This window comes from Gadus chalcogrammus, chromosome 14 (assembly GCF_026213295.1).
Source record: "Gadus chalcogrammus isolate NIFS_2021 chromosome 14, NIFS_Gcha_1.0, whole genome shotgun sequence".
Lineage (NCBI taxonomy): Eukaryota > Metazoa > Chordata > Actinopteri > Gadiformes > Gadidae > Gadus > Gadus chalcogrammus.
The window spans coordinates 14,268,243-14,287,945 of NC_079425.1; the positions used below are offsets into that span (position 1 = coordinate 14,268,243).

General features: G+C 44.6%; 2 protein-coding genes across 7 annotated transcripts; one reads left to right on the forward strand and one right to left on the reverse strand.

Annotated features, from left to right (window-relative positions):
• Nucleotides 1-959: 959 nt before the first annotated feature.
• On the reverse strand, nucleotides 960-8,342 carry LOC130403201 (DCN1-like protein 2). 3 transcript variants are annotated; one of them, XM_056607421.1, is made up of 7 exons: nucleotides 7,602-8,100; nucleotides 6,673-6,889; nucleotides 5,984-6,152; nucleotides 5,441-5,571; nucleotides 4,456-4,538; nucleotides 3,819-3,915; nucleotides 960-3,518 (listed from the first exon to the last, which is right to left on the reverse strand). In XM_056607421.1, the coding sequence occupies exons 1-7, from the start codon at nucleotides 7,602-7,604 to the stop codon at nucleotides 3,448-3,450; spliced, it is 771 nt and encodes a 256-aa protein (XP_056463396.1). In that variant the 5' UTR covers nucleotides 7,605-8,100; the 3' UTR covers nucleotides 960-3,447. The 3 variants fall into 3 exon arrangements, with proteins under 3 accessions (XP_056463396.1, XP_056463397.1, XP_056463395.1); XM_056607422.1 differs by lacking the exon at nucleotides 7,602-8,100 and adding an exon at nucleotides 8,162-8,342 and having other exon boundaries at nucleotides 961-3,518; XM_056607420.1 differs by lacking the exon at nucleotides 7,602-8,100 and adding an exon at nucleotides 7,238-7,577 and having other exon boundaries at nucleotides 961-3,518.
• tmco3 (transmembrane and coiled-coil domains 3) lies at nucleotides 8,098-19,296 on the forward strand. Of its 4 annotated transcripts, none has more exons than XM_056607416.1 (15): nucleotides 8,098-8,604; nucleotides 8,824-8,927; nucleotides 9,766-10,049; nucleotides 10,360-10,527; nucleotides 10,641-10,820; nucleotides 11,858-12,058; nucleotides 12,264-12,392; nucleotides 12,485-12,577; nucleotides 13,694-13,868; nucleotides 15,162-15,279; nucleotides 15,819-16,014; nucleotides 17,190-17,340; nucleotides 17,450-17,529; nucleotides 17,921-18,070; nucleotides 18,334-19,296. In XM_056607416.1, the coding sequence occupies exons 3-15, from the start codon at nucleotides 9,792-9,794 to the stop codon at nucleotides 18,445-18,447; spliced, it is 2,013 nt and encodes a 670-aa protein (XP_056463391.1). In that variant the 5' UTR covers nucleotides 8,098-8,604; nucleotides 8,824-8,927; nucleotides 9,766-9,791; the 3' UTR covers nucleotides 18,448-19,296. The 4 variants fall into 4 exon arrangements, with proteins under 4 accessions (XP_056463391.1, XP_056463394.1, XP_056463393.1 ...); XM_056607419.1 differs by having other exon boundaries at nucleotides 15,936-16,014; XM_056607418.1 differs by having other exon boundaries at nucleotides 8,824-8,887; nucleotides 9,765-10,049.
• Nucleotides 19,297-19,703: the final 407 nt, after the last annotated feature.

Consider the following 19,703-nt stretch of genomic DNA (forward strand, 5'->3'; position numbering starts at 1 on the left):
GCTGCCCGAGCTGGGGGTCCAACAGTGTTCTGGCTAGTGCTTGTGAGGCTGCACGACCGACAGTTGGCTGGACGGGCTGGGGTTGGTGGGGGTCTGGCATTAGCCAGGATGGGGTTTGCTAGTGAGGTTTGGAAGGTGAACCAGAGGATGGCTGGATGAAGGGGTAAACCTGGGGCAAGGTGGATGGAGGGGTGACCCTGGGGCAGGTCGGATGGAGCGGTGTACCTGGGACCGGGTGGACTGAGGGGTGAACCAGAGAGCTGGTTGGATTGAGGGCTGAACTTGGGATTGGTTGATGGGGGGTGAACTAGGGCTTAGGGCGGTTGACTGAGTGGTGGAGGATATAAGGGTAATGGGCTTCATGGCTGGGCAGCCAGTCTGTCAGCTGGCCTAGTAACTTGTTGACACCCTCAGTCCACATGGGGAGGGCCATGGCTCAATGCATAATTCTGCTGTGTCTTAACTGAGTGTCTTTAGATGATCTATATCTTTTTAATGTCCTTTACCCTCACTATACATGGTATTTATTTTCTTTAATTTCTGTCGGATTTCACTTTGTCTTGTTAATCGACTCTCATCAATCCCCATCTCATATTTCTTCTCCTTAAGATATTTTTCTATTGCCATTACTATCTTTATCTTCTGACACTTTTCAATCTTATCGATCCCCTCTTTTATCTATCTCAATCTTCTGTTCGTCACCTCTATCTACATAGCTTTCTCAATTTGCTCTATTCTAATTAATAAGCAAAAATATTTAATGTAGTCCTTGTTTACACTGCAATCAGCACTATTTATGATTTGCTTTGTTCATGAAATGTGGGTGCCCAGTATTGATGCCTAATTATGTTCACCTGCAGTCATTTTTTTCAAGTGCCAGTTTCTGTACCTATTTTTCTTTCTGTTCTCACGCTTTCTTGTATTTATTTTGTGATTCAAGGATAATATCTACACTGTTGTACATGAACCAGGCAAGTTCTTTGTTATTATTATTATTACATGTTCTATACAACTAGAACCAGGTTTTACCCAGTGGACTTTACCGACTGGTAGACCCAGCTTACATCCAGGTGGACACACTGCGTTTTCTATTTCACACTGCCTACAATAATTTTGAAATAGCTTGTAATGGCTATTGACTTACACCTGGTTGAAAAATATTGTCCCTTTAACTGGGTTAAGGGATGTGACCCCAAAACCTTCTCACTCAGAGGAAATCAAATCAGTCTAGAAAAACACACATATGCACGCACGCACACACAATTGCCAATTCAGTTTAATGTCACATCAATTTGTTTCTTAAAACAAGGGCACAATTGAAGTATGTTGGCACAAAGCAAGCCTCACACCATGCTAAAAACCCACATGCTTTATTGACAAACCATAATTTCACCTTCCTCAATAGCCACACACACACAATATGCCACCAATATATTTTAACATTTTTCCATTCATCAGTGAAAAAAACATTTGATAAACCAAACAAACCTTTCGACTTTTCAAAATGTTGTACCGTAAGCTGGTAATATACCGTATGATTATTAATACTGTATGAATACTAGAAGTTGAACTGACATTCACATGATTGAAACCTAGACATCATCTTTAGAGAATATAGTCGGCCAATAGGGCCAGCTGTGTTCAAATAGCTCATTGGATTGGCTGTTTTTTATTGTCTGTGTTGCCAGGTGATAGCATTGTGTGTCTCTTTAGATGCTGTTTTCCATAGGAAAGGTGCTGAACACCGTAGATGTTTCAGATCCAAGAACACGTTGTTTATTTATTGTTATTTAAATATTACATTTAAATATCTTTCAAATGTTACTTGAAACACACCCGACACAAGGTCACAAGACGCCTTTCCATCTGTTTGAATAAAACACAAGATGTCTAAAAAATAAATAACATTTCTGAACAGTGTAATGTTAGAACATTCTTACTGTTTTAGTGTGGCGAAGCAAAGCTAGCTAGCTCCTAGTGGCTCTTAGCAGTAAATTAATGCTAGCTCCTAATGATGGAGGTGCTATTTGGCTTTTCAGTAATTCAGAGCTAGGTCCTACTGATGAAGATGATAGTTAGTTCAGCAATAATTCAATGCTAGCTCTTACTGCTCGAGATGCTAGGTAGCTCAGTGGTAATTCAATGCTGGCCTCTACTGCTGTGGATGGTAGTCAGCCTAGCAGTTAGTTCAAAGGTGCAATGGTAGCTAGCTAGTAAACAACATCCTCTGCAGGTCAGTAGACAACACGCCCAGCCACTTGCAAAGGCGAAACAATGTTGGGCTAACACTTGCGAAGCTTGGCTAACAATTGTGTTGCTAGGGTAACACTTCCCGGATTCACATTTAGCCAGAGATAACAACTGGTACCTGAGTGTTCAGTGTCAAATGTTCCATTGAGGTTTTGACCTAGCCTAAGAGTTGCTCTACTTAAATGAGTTGGCCTTCGCACCACAAGCAAAACAACTCATACATCTACACGTGTAGATGTATAAACCAGTTTAGAAATAGATGGGATAATCTTAAAGAAACCAGTTGAATGTAGTACGTCCGATGTAAACTGAACGGCAGTGCTGCCCTGGCAGAACTTCACTGGCAGTATAATCTAAAGAAAAGTGACCATCAGTGCAGTTTGTAGAGGTGGCATATGAAGGGTAAACAATCATACCCTCCTGAATATCTTGTGTATCAGTCAGCTTAACGGTCAGTTGGTACAGCCTCGCACACAAAATAAAATATATAAATGTTTCAAACAGATCTGAAAAGCTGATTTCTCTGATCAAGGTCATAAAATGTTTTTCTTATTTCTCATACATATATGATACATATATATTCCTTTTCTAAAGCACTAGCCATCCCTAGCTCTGTGGTAGTTAAAAGTATAATACTGTGCTGGTGAAGAGGTGAAAACTCTGTTGAGTACGATCTGCCACTTCATAATCTGTTGGAAGATATGATCAGTCAATTTAATAATCGGTTTCTAGTATCGATCGGTCCACATCCACAGTGGTGCTCAATGGTAATCGATGGCAAACATGCAGAATTGAACATTTAATTCAAAACATTGGCCATGTAAGAAGCCATATCCCCCAAACATTTATAAGTGTTCAACTTCCACTCGGCTAGGAGGATCACTGCAGGCTAGCAAGCAGGCTAGCTGCAGTAGCAGTCCAGCAGGAGCAACCTGTGGTTAGTGAGCAGCGCTAGCTCAAAGACTTCTAGCCATCCCAGTTCCAACTCTGGTTCTCTTGCTGTTCTGTCCCAGGTTAACTCTCCGCAAAGGTCTCTTGGCCAAGTAAGAGAGCCTTTACAGCTTCCAGGTGTAGGAAGACTCTTACTCTTCTAGTTCCTGGTATAAAATCCTCTGTCCATGAAAAAACTAGAAAACGGAAGTCCTGGACAAGTGACCCAAACTACACCAGACGTCTGCCAGACCCAGGGCTGGAGGTTTAACGGCTGCTTCCCGTCACGATTGGTCGAGCAAATTCCACAAAGTCATCGATGAGGACTGGCCATGCACCTGTGGGGTTAGAGTGGTTGAGTTTGGGGGGAGGGATTGGATGAGTAAGAGGGCATCTTCTGTGCATAGTGGTAAGTCTGGATAAGACATTTAGTAAATCCAGAGTCTATTAAGTCTTATGATCTATTTATGATCTATTCTGGCCACCATTTTAGACAGGTTACTGAAGAGGCTTTGTCCTTGTAAATGTATATTATTGATCTCATTCCCAAATTTCCCCTTGGTAATCATATTTGACTGATTATTTATTTGCATCTCTCCTGGCAGGTAAGGTGTATCTGAAAGTGAGTAACTCCTCACCTTCCTCGTCATAGTTGGACATGTCGTCTGCAATCATGTTGCCGAAGTCCAGCAGCAGGTTCCACGTGTCCTTAGGGATTGACCGCTTATGATGCTCCTGAACACAGATCACGCTTTTACTGGAATACATGGTGTGATTACCGTAACCCTTACAAGCCCTTTTGAAAATCGGTGTCTTCGGACATCACTAGTGGGCGTGTCCATCTAGATGTGTGCTGGATTGATGCCCTAACCCAACCCTATCTCTAACCCTTTAAGAGAGCATTTAAAGGGAAACTGTCACACTTGACTATTCTTATATATAAGAGTACTGTTTAATACGTGTGGTGTGAATATAAACAGTCTGCAATAACAGAAATCAAGGTAAAGCTGTATCATTGGTGCTATCTGCTGGGATTTATGTTCTTTACGTAATACTCTTATGCAGTCATTGGTGTTTTGCAGAAACAGTGGTGGTCCATTATATGGATGACCGGTCTTAAAGTATCTGTTTGGACTCTCATACTTGGATTATCTATCCAGAGACATCTCTGTGATGACCGCTGTATTAAAGCGCTCCCCCTACACGTTGTTTATATAAAACCTTGTTTGAAGCACTACATATGTGAACCACAACAGGTTGGTAAGATGGACTCACCAGTAGAAATCTATTCCAGAGGTCTAGGAACTTGAAACGCTCTGTCAACAGTAGGTTCCAATAGGCCACGGCCATCTCTAGGTCTACAGCAGGAAACAGGACATAATGTTTAATGTCTACAGTGGAACAAAACTGTAGGAAAGGGGGGCAGAATGGTCAAGTGGTGAGGGTGTTTCACTCCCAGCCGAAACGTTCTGGGTTTAAAGTTCCAGATCTGCAGCCTACCTGTAGATATCCCTGGCAAGATATCCTAACCCATTCCTGCTCTTTCATGACATGTATATTCTGAATATACTATAATTCACATTATTACCTTTGAATCAAAGTGTATATGGAAATTGTTGCTTGCATCCATTTGTGTAACGAACAAATAACCTTTGAAGGTCACAGGAAAAGCCTTTTTAAGAAGGCCCGTCCCAGTATCTCCTCCAAGTGGACTGTGTCCCCCCAGGATCTCATTTCAGTTTGTACCTAGTACCCCGTTTTCAAGTCTTAAAATGTGTATTTGCTTTTTTAACTATGGCTGTAACATCAATATCCCAGTGAGCCATCTGCATCGCACCACATTAGAGGAGAACAAAACCCCACTAGCACCTATACACTGGTTTGCATGTAGAGGACTCTATAGGTTAAACACATGCTTTGCTTGCATCATGGGGTACAGGCCGATGGGGTACTCTTGTAGCCGGCTACCTAAGCGATGATGCGTCACACCTGTCGTCCACCTATTGAAAGTGAATTGAAGGGGTCGTTTACAGGGGAGCTGCCCGTCCTGACCCTGAATGACCAAAGTAGGGGGATTGGTTCACTTTTAATTGATAAGTAGTCGTCATATATGAATGGCTATGGATCTTTAGTGAGTCAGTATACACAGGACCTCTATGAGAAATGTATCAGAAAATATCTATTGCTCAAGTCGCAAGTCTCCCGTGTCTCTATCTGCATATCAGGTTCGGTCCCGACCGCAAGGTTTGGAAACACTGACCTAATCCCTTCTGTCCGGGGTTCTTGGCGAAGTTGAAGGTGAACTGGTACATATCCTTGAACTTCCCCGTGTCTTTAAGTTCCTGTTCCAGTCTGGGCAGGATGGCCTTCAGCTTGTCAGGGCTGTCACATCTGCACGCACGCACACACACACACACACACACACACACACACACACACACACACACACACACACACACACACACACACACACACACACACACACACACACACACACACACACACACACACACACACACACACACACACACACACACACACACACACTAAAGCATCCGCTGGCTAGAATACGTACACAGCTAGTGACATTATAATGTTGTGAGGGTGGAAACTTTAATGGTTACGTATGTAGCTAGCTATAGAGGATAATTGCTAATTACACAGCTAGTTATAGACTAACAGCTAGGCATCAAGCTGGTAACATTCCCGAGCAAGCTTGCTGTAAATGTAACTTTGAGGGTCACATACAGCGCCATACAACACTACTTGGTTGGTTGTGTTTACAAAGTTTACCACTGCTCACCCGAGTTCTGCCATGCCCTCGAGGAACTCTTTGCGGCTAAACTCGCACTGGGTTGCAGCTCTGAACTTCCACGCGACGACCAGAACGCTGACACTGGCCGGATCCAGCATCAGGTCGTCACAGAACTGCTGGATCCCGTCCACGCCGATCTTGCCCTCATCCTGAGGGTCTGCAACACGCAACAATAGCCTTTGTTGTTGTAATGAATGTTTATCTTTAATGTCTATTATTAAAAGGAACAATGTTTTACCATCCACTGTGAGGCTTATTATCCACTGAGGATGACATCATAAGTGGCCTGGGGTCCCAGATGTATGATGAATAGATCATCTAACCGCCCTGCCCCAAACTGTCATAGGTACGGCTGATCCATCCATCATACATCTGGTTCGACACTCACACTTGTGATGTCACTAATGGGTAGATGGCTATAATGTCATCCAATTACACTAAAATAAGGCTCCTTTAACATTAAAGACATATATAGTCTTGTAGTCCAACTTGGCAATGAGAAGAATTGTCCTACAACATCCATGACACAAGGACGCACTCTAGGGTCATTCATTAAGATATGGTCTCACATTGACCTGACCTGGTGGAGTTCTGGATAAAAGAGCAGAACATGTGATAATAGACCCACAATAGGTCATGATATCACATTAGAAGAATATATTGTGACTACTACTTGCCTTTATATCTGTTGTAGAGCTGGTCCAGCTTTTTGCGGTCTGCGGTGGTTTTCATGGGGTCTCTGCAGTAAAGCTCAGGGTGTTGGAAGAAGTTGTCGGTGGCCGCCTCCAGCTTCCAGTCGTTCTGCGCCAGACAGAACAGGGCCGTGCTCTCACCTGCCTGCGAGAAGCACATGAACTGCCCCACCTTCTCCTTCTGCCAGGACTTAAGCTTATTCTGCAATAAACCACAACCACCCTGTGTTAATAACGTTACACCATATGTATTATCATGCATACATTAATGAATACATATACATCAGTTACATGGCACCGTGATATAGGTGGTAATGACACATAAACACTTATAGAATGTTGACATTTATAAATATGCCTCAACTAGACTTGTTGTCATGGTGATAGGGTTAATAGATCGGGTAGTATTCGAAGTCACGCTACGTGCAGTCACGCGAGGACACCTGTAGTTTTATGTGGAGAGGCACAATATGCACAGCACGTCACCTTTGTTTACATTAAGTATGTGAGCTAGCTGTTAGATGGCTATCGGGGAGATTAGCAAACCGACCTGACCACCAACCCGATGATCTAACCAGCGACCCACTTTCCAAACCATGTGGCGTGTGTGTGTCTGTGTTTGTGTGTATTTGACAGCAACTGTCCCGCTCAACCAAACTTAGACTATGCAACATGCCAAAAAGGGAAAGGTACGTGCACAGAGTGCGGGTGTCCAATCGCTCGACATACCAGCTGCCTCTCTATTTATCTTATATTTAGTATAGTATACGGGCCATCACTCTCACTATGCGACACTCCGAGGACACAGCGACCCCGGATGTTTGCGTGTGCACGATTATTCAATACGATCATAAGAATGGTTTTACTGGGTTGAAATCGGTGTGTTTGTCTCTTTTTTTTTTATCTTAACCTACCATGTTAACAGCCGTTGTTATGGCCAACTTCGATCCTATTACTTAGGTTTTGCGCATGCGCCAAAAACACGGGCGCTACCCCTACGCAACACGTAAACCCTGGGAATTGTAGTTCTAAATAAGTTGTGTGAAATAAAGGCCTTGTATTTGTGATGTGTTTTGTTTATTAAAACTATTAAATTAGGGAACCGAGTCCCCAAAATATGCATTTGCTTGGTTGGAAATACAAGGATAGTTGAAATGACATCAAGAACGAGGATGATAATCCTCTTGCGCAATATATCATGAGTGAATCACGAGATAAATAAGATCAGAGAATCAGTGGTCAAACCTGGTAACAAGTCAAAAGTTAACTACAATTACTATACAACAACATCGACACATACTTATATTACCTTAAACCCCGCGTTGTAAAGATATATACTCGACATGGGCTGACAATTTTAACACAACGATTGAAAACTACAACTCCCATATCAAAACAGATAAACCCATGTTTAGGAAGTAAGCAAAGTCCCCGTCCCCACCAGTTTCTCCCCAAATAATCTGAACGCAAATACCTTTTAAATATATATCCTATATGCCCGTTTCGATGCCGACAGTGTCATGACGTTGCGGTTCAGAGCACATATCGAGGTCGTGGCAAAGGAGAAAGGTGCGGTCGACTGCTTGCGTTGTGGACGCGTCCGCAGGGCACAGAGCTTCGGCTCCAGATATGTGGCACCGACAGGACAGGGAAGCTGCTGCTGCTGCGGCTCGGGCACAAGAGCATGATTGTATTTCCTTCGCCGGTCACAGAGGAGGTCCAACTCAACACATCGCAGATACTTTTGCTGGTAGCCACCATCCGTCACCTTTTAATAATCGAGTTTGATTTGTATTCTTGAGGTATTTCGTGACGTTTTGGTGTAGTGATTTAGGGATGCGACTCTTTAGTAATAATAACAATTCAGATAATCGTTAAGTTGTCAGCGCATTCTCGGTATCACCCCACTGGAAGCAGGTAATTTGTTATTGAGGCGAACTTCCAGAATTCAAATTACATTTCTGAATCCTTGTTATTTGACAATTTGTGTGTGTGTGTGTGTGTGTGTGTGTGTGTGTGTGTGTGTGTGTGTGTGTGTGTGTGTGTGTGTGTGTGTGTGTGTGTGTGTGTGTGTGTGTGTGTGTGTGTGTGTGTGTGTGTGTGTGTGTGTGTGTGTGTGTTCTCTCATTTAACTAGGCACATTGTGAACAGTGGTCCCATTGATGATCGGAATATTATCAGAAAAAGTGGAACCTTGACTGGAAAGTAAAATTCTCCCTACTGTACTCATGTTCATCAAGGTATGGACCCAACTCCTACACTTTACAACATTTGCTCTGTTTTATATTCTTTGCATCAGATTATGATGTAGTATCCTATAGTGTTGTGCGGTTTAATATGTAGACAGTTCATTATAGATTTCTGCCACTTGAATGAGGTACCATTGTAACTCCATTTGCTTCAGTCATTATACTCTGGGGTTTCTGCTTCGGGCTGGTCTGCTGTCGGTTCTAAGTAAGCCACAGAACAGAGAAGAAGAGTAAGGGATAGAGAGTAAAGTTTCTAGGTAATGGGATTGGCTGTTGTTTGCACTGTTAACGGATGTACCACACCTATTCCCCAAACACACAGTGACCAGATAGTATTGCTGTAAATATATATAAGCTATAAAGAGTTAATATAAAGATTGGTGCTTTAGCCTTGAAATGGTAAATACAAGCAATAGCTTTTGCTTTTATTTTGCCCAGCCCTTGCTAGGTCAATAAGCTACTAGTCCTTGTAGCTAATTGGATTTTATTTCTCATTTCTCAAGTTCTCTCTTTAGTTTATTTCCGGTTATTACCAATATTTCTTTGTAATGTAATTTTATGGGATTTATTGCCTTTATGGAGCGCACACTGATGAGGTTTGAAGAGGAGATGGGATGAAATGTAGTAGAGGGCCGCAGGTCTGAAAGAATCTAACCCTAGTCAAGCATATTGCCTACGTGATTTGTGAACCAACAGGTTGAGCATGTCTTCGTAGTAGTAGTGTTCAACAAAGTATGTTCAGTGGACTTCAATGCTGGTGATCTTTTCTGTGGTAGGTGTATAGATAAAGCCTTTAGATAATCTCTATCCTCTCCATGGTCCCCTTCAGGGTGAGAGTGGTGAGTAAGGGTCTGGATGCAGGCTGTGTGTGTGCTGGTGTGCTGTGGCCTGGTGGGGGCGCTAGCGGGGCTCCAGAAGGAGCACGTGGCCCAGCAGGCCATCAAGCTGCACCGTGGGCGTGGCGCGGCGCCCAGTAACACCTGGCTGGTGAACAGCTGCAAGCGCCTGTCCGGCCTCCTGCGGCAGAAGAAGATGGTGGTGAGGAAGTTGTCTGCGGCCGCAGACGCCGTCGGGAGAGACCTCACGCTCTCGGATCCAGAGAGGCTCTTCCAGGTGGGAACTGTAACAGGTCTCAGACTAGCTTCTGCCATCTGGAATAGGAATTAGCACAAAAGTACGGTTCGGTTGGTTGTTTTGTAGTATCTATATTATAGTGTTTTATAGCTCATTTGTATTTTCCTGTGTTACTCAGTTGAGGTCTAATGTTAACAGTCTTTATGCAGGGATGCACCCTATGTGTTGACCATTAATAAGATGTTTATCTACCAGGGACGCCCTGCTGTTAACTGTGCATTATCCTCATATCCACCGACCGCCGGCTACAGCAGGTAGTTGCTTACCTGTGTGTTGACCTTCTCGCCAGGTGCACACTCTGGAGGTGTTCCAAAAGGAGCTGAACGAGAGTGAGAGTCTGGTCTTCCAGTCGGTCGTGAGCCTCCATCGGGCGCTGCAGGGGGACTATCGCGACGTCGTCAACATGAAGGACAGCAGCCGGCTCCGCCTCGAGGCCCTCAGGGAGGCCGCCATCAAAGTGAGCCACGCCAGGTTCCCATGGCGACCATACACACCTTGTGCATTTCTGGGGAATTTTTGGAGTTTAAAGGGTCTATAGACGATGCTTTTGTTGTGTTTCTCCGTCATTAGGAGGAGCAGGAGTATGTGGAACTGTTGGCGGCTGAGAAGCACCAGCAAGAGGCGCTGAAGAGCGCTCTGGCTCAGAACAAGACCCTGTCCATGCTCGATGAGATCCTGGAGGATGTCCGCAGGGCTGCAGACCGGCTCGAAGAGGAGATAGAGGAACACGCCTTCGATAACAACAAGCAGGTGGGAGGGGCTTAACTCACACGCCTTCGATAACAACAAGCAGGTGGGAGGGCCTTAACTCACACGCCTTCAATAACAACAAGCAGGTGGGAGGGCCTTAACTCACACGCCTTCGATAACAACAAGCAGGTGGGAGGGCCTTAACTCACACGCCTTCGATAACAACAAGCAGGTGGGAGGGGCTTAACTCACACGCCTTCGATAACGACAAGCAGTTGGGAGGGGCTTAACTCACACGCCTTCGATAACAATAAGCAGGTGGGAGGGCCTTAACTCACACGACTTCGATAACAACAAGCAGGTGGGATGGGCTTAACTCACACGCCTTCGATAACAACAAGCAGTTGGGAGGGGCTTAACTCACACGCCTTCGATAACAACAAGCAGTTGGGAGGGGCTTAACTCACACGCCTTCGATAACAACAAGCAGGTGGGAGGGGCTTAACTCACACGCCTTCGATAACAACAAGCAGGTGGGAGGGGCTTAACTCACACGCCTTCGATAACAACAAGCAGGTGGGAGGGCCTTAACTCACAAGCCTTCGATAACAATATTCAGGTAGGAGGGGCTTATTAGAAGCTCCCTCGCTGATAACAATGAGCAGGTGGGAGGAGCTTAATAGAGACTCCCTCGATGATAACAAGCAGGTGGCAGGGGCTTAAAGCACACACATTTGATAGTTACAAGCAGGTGGGAAGGGCTTAATAAAGACTCCCTCGATGATACAACTCCAACATTCCGACTATAGTGTTTGCTTGGTTCAGAGTGGAGAGGAACGCTCACAAAAAGGTTGGCAGAGACTGTCAAAAACATATGATTGAACTCCTTTCTCTAAATTACGGTCTCATTTCATTAAACACGATAAAAGTGCTATGTTGAAGATCATATCATATATCAACACATCAGGTTTAAAATGGAACTGTTTTGGATTTACTGCCCGTTTTAATGAGCCCACCTACAATGCAACAAGCAGGTGTGTGGCGCTTACACAAACACGCACATCATGTAACTCACACACACAGTCTCCGTCCCACAGATGAAGGGGGTGAATGTGGAGGCGGTGCTCAGAGTTGAGGAGAATGAGGAGGACGGGAGGAAGAGGAAGAATGTGTCCCGGAGGAGGGAGGCGGAGGACGATCTGGGACTGAGCATGCTCATCGACTCCCAGAACAACCAGTACATCCTCACCAAGCCCCGGGACTCCACCATGCCCCGGTCTGACCCACACCTCATCAAGGTGAAACCCCCCTTCTTCCCATGGGGTTCTACCCCGACCAAGCCTCAACACCTTGGTGTTGGGTTTGTTTGGGTGGTTGGGTGTGTTCTTAGGGCCGTGTGTGTGTGTGTGTGATGATCATTTTTGTTTTCCCAGGACCTGTGTGTGTTCCTAGGGCCATGTGTGTGTATGTATGCTAATTATGATGATGACTATGTATTTCCAGGACCTTGTGTGTGTGGTGATGCTGTCATTCCCGTGTGGCTGGCTCTGTTCCCTGGTGGGTCTCCCTCCAATGTTCGGGTACATCATCTGTGGGGTCCTGTTGGGACCCTCCGGACTCAACACTATCAAGGTGTGTGTTTGCATATGTGTGCGTCCCAGTCCATGGTGCAGACGCTAGGTGAAATGTGATATAATGTATGTGTGCATGCGTGTGTGTTTAAGTCCATGGTGCAGGTGGAGACACTAGGTGAACTGGGGGTTTTCTTCACCCTGTTCGTGGTGGGTCTTGAGTTCTCCCCGGAGCGGCTGAGAAAGGTACCTCTGATACCAATCTTCCTGACATGTCAAGCTGTTCTCCATTACAATGATTACAATTTGCTTGTTATTTATAATGGCTGTTACCTCCTTGTGGTGGAAATATAGGAGACAATAACGCGACAACCAAACAAATAGAAGGAATCAGAGGGGAGCTGACAATTAAAGGGTTTATTCCAAATGTTTAAACTCATAAGAAACATAACATGGGTTTATAACAAATGTGGTCATGCCAAAACAAAGAAATCAACAAAACAAGGACTGGCCCTCTTCTATTTCTCAAAATAAACTCAACATAAAGGCCTACCTGGCTTATCTAAAAATACATGTTAGCAAAACAATTACAGGGGTGGCATCGTCCAAAGCAACCAGTGTCTCTAGACATTGGTTTAAAGCTTTGTGTGTACAATGTAAAGGGTAGCCCCAACTTAATAATGCTCTTTACCTCCACTCACATACCTTGTCCCGAAGGGTTGCTCAAAAGCTAAGGCTAAAAGCCAAGCACAGAACAAGGAAGAGAGAGAGCGACAGTTGTCTGGCAAGGTTAAATGCCAGTTCCCAGTCTGAGGCAACCAATTAGCAGAAATCTCAGACTAAACAGGTGAACTCCAATCACATTGTTAGGACCGGAGAGGGAGAGAAAGAAAACCAGGAGGGAAGTATTGGCTTTATGGAATTAAATAACTAAACTTAACTAACTTTACCTGGTGTGGAAACTAATGATCATCTCATCCATTAAATTCTTAGCTGCCATTGCAGATCGTTTCTGTTTATTCTTGGTAGTATATTTTGCATGCAGACATGTGCTGTAAATCAGGGCAGGGTTGTGGGTTCCTCTCCGTAGTTATCAGATGGATGGTGGGCGGATTGTTTCTACACGCTGAGATCCAATCACAATGTGAGCCAGACCACTTCCATACGGGATCTGGCACGTGGGATTGCAATAGCCTAGATCTGATCTCGGAGGTTACACACAGACACTTAACACGTCCTGGTGAGATGGGATCATGAAAGTGCGACCCATCTCACTGTTTGTATTACACATGTGTAATGTGTGTCTCTGTGTGTGTGTGTGTGTGTGTGTGTGTGTGTGTGTGTGTGTGTGGTTGTGTGTAGGTGTGGAAGCCATCAGTGCAGGGTTCCTGTTGTCTCAGCCTCCTCATGGTGGGTGCTGGTCTGTTGTGGGGTCAGGTGCTGATGATCAGACCAACGCAGACCGTCTTCATCTCCAGCTGCCTGTCTCTCTCCAGCACCCCCCTTGTCTCACGCCTATTGGCTGCAGAGAAGGACGGTGGGTCTGGCCATCTGTTTGTCTCTGTAACTCTGTAACTCTGTCCGTCTGTCCGTCTGTCCGTCTGTCCGTCTGTTCGTCTGTCCGTCTGTCCGTCCGTCTGTCCGTCTGTCCGTCTGTCTGTCTGTCTGTCTGTCTGTCTGTCTGTCTGTCTGTCTGTCTGTCTGTCTGTCTGTCTGTCTGTCTGTCTGTCTGTCTGTCTGTCTGTCTGTCTGTCTGTCTGTCTGTCTGTCTGTCGGTCTGTCTGTCTGTCGCTTCTTCTGATTCTGTACCTATCCCTCTATCATTCTATGTATCTATCTTACATCCCTTGTTATGCAGCTGTGTTATATTCATAATCAACAGGGTATGAACAGCAGTGTTCTACTGAGGTTATATTTGTTTGTAGTATATGTGCATATGTTTTCAGGCTGCGGGTTTCAGCTGTCCTGATGTCAGTGGAGTTCTACCATTGCGGAGCAAGGACAGCAAACTATCCAGATTTCTTTGAGCGGCTGCTGGGGTCCCTATGTAGTGAGGGAGTAGCAAGCCTTTTGACAGCCTGCTAGGCCAATACCACCAGCGGCTTGAACTGGATTCGAGCAACCACAGTATCCAGTGCATGGAACCAACTGAGCAGTGGTGTAGTTTGAAGACCAGCCGGATGGCTGCATTCTGGTTGAGCTGCGTGTAGCACATGCAGGCAGACACAGTGATGCTAACACACTGGGGCAAGGGTCTTCTAGTATGAGGGTCCAGGAAGCATAACCCTCTCTCAGACGGCAACATGAATTGCTATTAGGACAGAGTTCCTCGGGGCGCCCTGGTGCTTCACTGGGTAGAGAGCGTGCTTCAATGTGGTGAAGACTTCTGAACGGCTGTTCTAAAAGGTGAGCGGGCTGGATAGGGCGGAGAGTGGAGGCTGTTGGCCGGTGGGAAGTGACCCAGGATAGAACCTCATCGGGGGAGAGGGGTGAAAAGGAAGTTAGAGTAGGAGATGAAGAGGTGGCTAAAGGACAGGTGGTGACAGCTGGGGAAATGAGAAATAATTTTGGGGGATTGTAAAAGGAAGATTGAATCTTAGATTAGAAGAAGGAGCTTTAAGCTGCAGCGGCAAAATATAAGGAAAAAAAAGATTGGAGGGAACGAAGGTCATCAGGGCAATTGGATATCCGCCATTTGCAAATCCAAGTGCAGGTAGTACCACAGGTTGAAAAACAGTATCCTAGGCGACGTAAAGTACAGCAGCGTTCTGCTTAGTGTACCGGTGTATATGTTTATAGTATATGTATAAAATATATGTATTTGTTTTAGGTGATGTGGAGTACAGCAGTGTTCTATTGGGCATGTTGGTAATGCAGGACGTCCAGCTGGGTCTCTTCATCGCTGTCCTGCCCTCCCTCATCCAGGCCCAGAGCTCCAACACAGACAGGTTATACACATGATATACATATATACTACTGCTGAAACATATACATGTGTATATGTAAAGAACCCAAACTTATCTGATTGTATCGTACCAAAATATACATACACATCCTCTCTCATCCAGTATCTCATATTGGGTGTCTGTGTGTATTGTCTCATGGTGTGTGTATGTAAGTGTGCTGCTCGGAGGTCTGTGTTTGCTGTTCTTTTATTTGATGTGTGTGTGTATTTTCTTGTGGCGTGTGTTTTAGAGTGCTGCCGGGAAGTGTGTGTGTGCTGCTGGTGCTGGTCTTGTATTGTGTGTGTGTGTGTGTGTGTGTGTGTGTGTGTGTGTGTGTGTGTGTGTGTGTGTGTGTATTGTGTTACGTGTGTGTTTCAGTGTGCTGCTGGGAGGTGCTCGTGTGCTGGTCTTAAATGATGTGTGTGTGTGTGTGTGTGTATTGTGTTATGTGTGTGTTTCAGTGTGCTGCTGGGAGGTGCTCGTGTGCTGGTCTTAAATGATGTGTGTGTGTGTGTGTGTATTGTGTTATGTGTGTGTTTCAGTGTGCTGCTGGGAGGTGCTCGTGTGATGGTGTTGTTGGTGCAGGTTCTAGTGTCCCTAGCAGCGGTGCTGCTGCTCTGTCTGCTGCTGAGGTCCTTCCTCATTGGTCCGTTCTACAGGAAGCTCCACGCAGAAGGGAAGGGGAACAAAGAGATCATGGTGCTGGGGACGTGTGCCTTCGTCTTCCTCCTGCTCTCGGTCAGCTCCTAGATGCCCTCTATTGGTTATCACCTGGAATCCTGTCATCCATTCATAAAGTTTTTGGTTTTAAAAGTGGTAATATCTCTTATCTGAACCTCAACTAGTAATATATGCCATGGTATCACTAAAATGGCTTAGTTTTTTTTTGTTACTTAAATAACTCAGTGATTTTATAAAAAAGGGGTAAAATCAGGCGCGTAGCCACATTAGGGCTAACGTGGGCCAGTGCCAATATGATTGACAGCTGGCCCACCCTATCGGAAGTGCCCGGCATTTACTTGAAATTCAAGGATCGAAAAAATAGCCCATATTATAATATACAAAATGTTTTTTTTTGTTTCAATTAAGTATAATTTTGTTACAAATATTTACAGTAATGCTCTTTTTGTAAATTTTTTGGTAAAGTCCGGGAGCTCCTCTAGGAGCCGAGCTCCGCAGGTGTCCGGGAGTACGCACCGGCAACAATCCCTTTCTCCTCCATGTCACGGTTCAATCTGGACTTTAGGGAGTTGAAGCCACAGTTCCGTTCTCCCAATTCCTTCTCAACCGTGGATGCATGCATGTTGTGCCATAAATTCCCCCCAGGGATGAATATTGATCTATTTAACAATGTAGCCTATTATTATTTGCCATCAATCGTCTGATCAGTTAAGAAATCACGTGTTGTTTAATTTTGGGACAATTGCTGTACTGCTTATATCGGAATCCAAGAAATGAAATGTAAAAGATGTCTCAAAAATCCACCCTGTTGAAAAATCCTGGCTATGGCTACGCTACTGGGTAAAATCCTATGTTTTTGCCATTCTTCCCAAAACACTATGTGAACGTTCTACTCTGCTGCGAATGCTGGTGAAATATTTTCGTAAAAATTAATCGTTATGTTTGCATGTATGGCTTTAAAAAAATATTTATGAATATTTCTATCAATGTAGAAATATTCTATCAAAGATAAAATTACGACACAGTCTTTTGGGGACAACGGCAAAGACATAGGATTTTAGTCCTTTTTTTTTTTTTCTAAATCACAGTGACAAAATGGCAAAGATTACTATTTTCACGATCATATAAGACATATTGCCAAAACCAAAAATTCCCTGTGTATTGTCATGCTGACAGAGTTGACCGCTGCATGTTACCTACATGACATTGTCTGGCTGTTGTGCTTTGCCTAGGTGACTGAGTTCCTGGGTGTTTCCATGGAGCTGGGCTGTTTCCTGGCGGGGGCGCTGCTTTCTTCCCTTGGTCAAATGGTCACCACTGAGGTCATGGGGTGCATTGAGCCAATCAGAGACTTCCTTGCCATCATCTTCTTTGCCTCCATCGGTGAGAGGCCATCTATGAAAATGCGTGAGGTTGTTTACAAACCCCGACCACAGTGTTGTGGAAGATGAACACGGTGTGTGTGTTTTTGCGTTTGTGTGTGTTTGTGTAGGTCTCCATGTGTTTCCCAGCTTTGTGTTGTATGAGCTGACGGTTCTCGTGGTGTTGACACTCTCCCTCGTCATCATGAAGGTATAAACAGATTTCCCTCTATATCCCCTGTTTTCGATTAGACTCCATTATTTTGTACAGTTTTCTGCATCTGCTTTCACAGAAATCATTCAATGTCATCAATCAATGTCCCTATCCAAGTACTAAGTAATAGGTCATTTGCTTGTGATTATGAATCATTAGGCCTTCAGTTAATCTACACAGGGAGACTTGACCTGTGACCTGAAAACTTTGACATTCAATTATGCATTTATGCAAACTTTTTTATGTAAAATATAGAAATGTGTAATATAGAAAAACATTGAATTCATATCCAAAAACTGTGCATAATATATTGAATATGCCTAACGTAAATACACAGTCCAAATGCTGCATCGCACAATACATTTGAATATGAAATCCTCTCTGGTAGTTCCTGATGGCCGTGCTGGTGCTGTCAGCCATCTTGCCTCCTTGTTCCCGCCACATCCGCTGGGTGGTGTCAGCTGGTCTGGCCCAGGTCAGCGAATTCTCCTTCGTCCTGGGAAGCCGTGCACGCCGCGCTGGCATCATCTCAAGAGAGGTCAGTAGCACAAGCCTAGCAATTCAATGAGTTATATCAGTAATCATAGCACCGCCTTACCTGGGAGACCATGACCTAGCCCAGAAGACTAGGCTACCTTATATAACAATGTGTTCTTTTAGTGAACAAAGCGCTACTCAGCCTAGCAGGCCAGCCTCCATTACAACGTATTCATACATTGCTGAGTCATTAAGCATGTGTAGCGTATCGAGTCAGTGTGTGCGATTGGCTGTTGATAGTGCTGGTGATTCTCTGGTCTACAGGTGTACTTGCTGGTGCTGAGCGTCACCACTCTCAGCCTCCTATTGGCCCCTCTCCTTTGGAGGGCCACCACGCACAGGTGGGGGATGCGGTCTCAGCGCAAAACACTCACCTGACCAAGCTCCCACAACACTCACCTGATCACACCCCCTAAATCACTCACCTGACCAGCTGACCAAGTCCCTGGAACTCTCACTTCACCACGCCCGGAGAACACTCACCTAACCAAACCCCCATAAACCACCTGAAACCAATGAACATGGCCAAAACTCTCTCCTGGCCACATCCCCAAAACAATCACCTGGACCAAGCCTATAACACTCGCATGACAATGGCCGCAAACACTCACCTGACGATGCCCATTTTACCTAGCTAGTAGCGCTGTTGCTTCGCTGCTAGTGTTTCTGTGTAACTAGCAGTGTCGCTGCTTAATCAGTAATGTTGCTGTTTAGTCAGTAGCAAGGCTGCTTAGCCAGTAACTTAAATGTTTATCTACTACCCGGTGTTTGTTTGTCATCCTGGATAACCTTGGGGTACACATGTGATCCTGTGAGGTGTTGAAACAAACCAACCTCAGACATATTCATCTTGGTTCTGACTTCATTCATAATACTATCTGGGTGGTGGAACTGAATGCGGAATTCCGCATTCAATTCCACCCCAGCTAGTATTTATAACCAAGATGGCCGTAAGTAAATAAGGCCCATATCTCTCCCTAGATTATGTTTAACGTCTCCCAATGAACGTTTGAAATGGGATGCAAATGTTACACAAATGCAAGGCTGTTGTCTTTCAACACGGCTTCATGTTTGTGGTGAAAAATTGTCTACCTGAATATGATGTTTGTTCAACACTCAGAGAACTGTCTTGCAAAAAGGGTTTTATTTATGTATTTATCTTCATAAATATGTACGTCTTGAAAATCTTCTATTTTTAATATAAAAATGCACTTTTGCCCAGTATGTCTTAGGACAGCCTCTGGTTGTGTTTATTGCTGTTCCAAACACCTGGTCCAACATTCTCTCTCTCTCTCTCTCTCTCTCTCTCTCTCTCTCTCTCTCTCTCTCTCTCTCTCTCTCTCTCTCTCTCTCTCTCTCTCTCTCTCTCTCTCTCTCTCTCTCTCTCTCTCTCTCTCTCTCTCTCTCTCTCTCTCTCTCTCTCTCTCTCTCGCTCTCTCTCTCGCTCTCGCTCTCGCTCTCGCTCTCTCGCTCTCTCTCTCTCTCTCTTTAAATTTATATATATCGGTCTGTGGAGATGGCAGATACTAAAGGGCTTATTATTTTTGTTTACTTTAGTTTCTTTCTTATGTAGTAAGCTGTACAATTTCCAACGCTGCACAACCTACAACGTTTACAACTCACTGGACTATTTA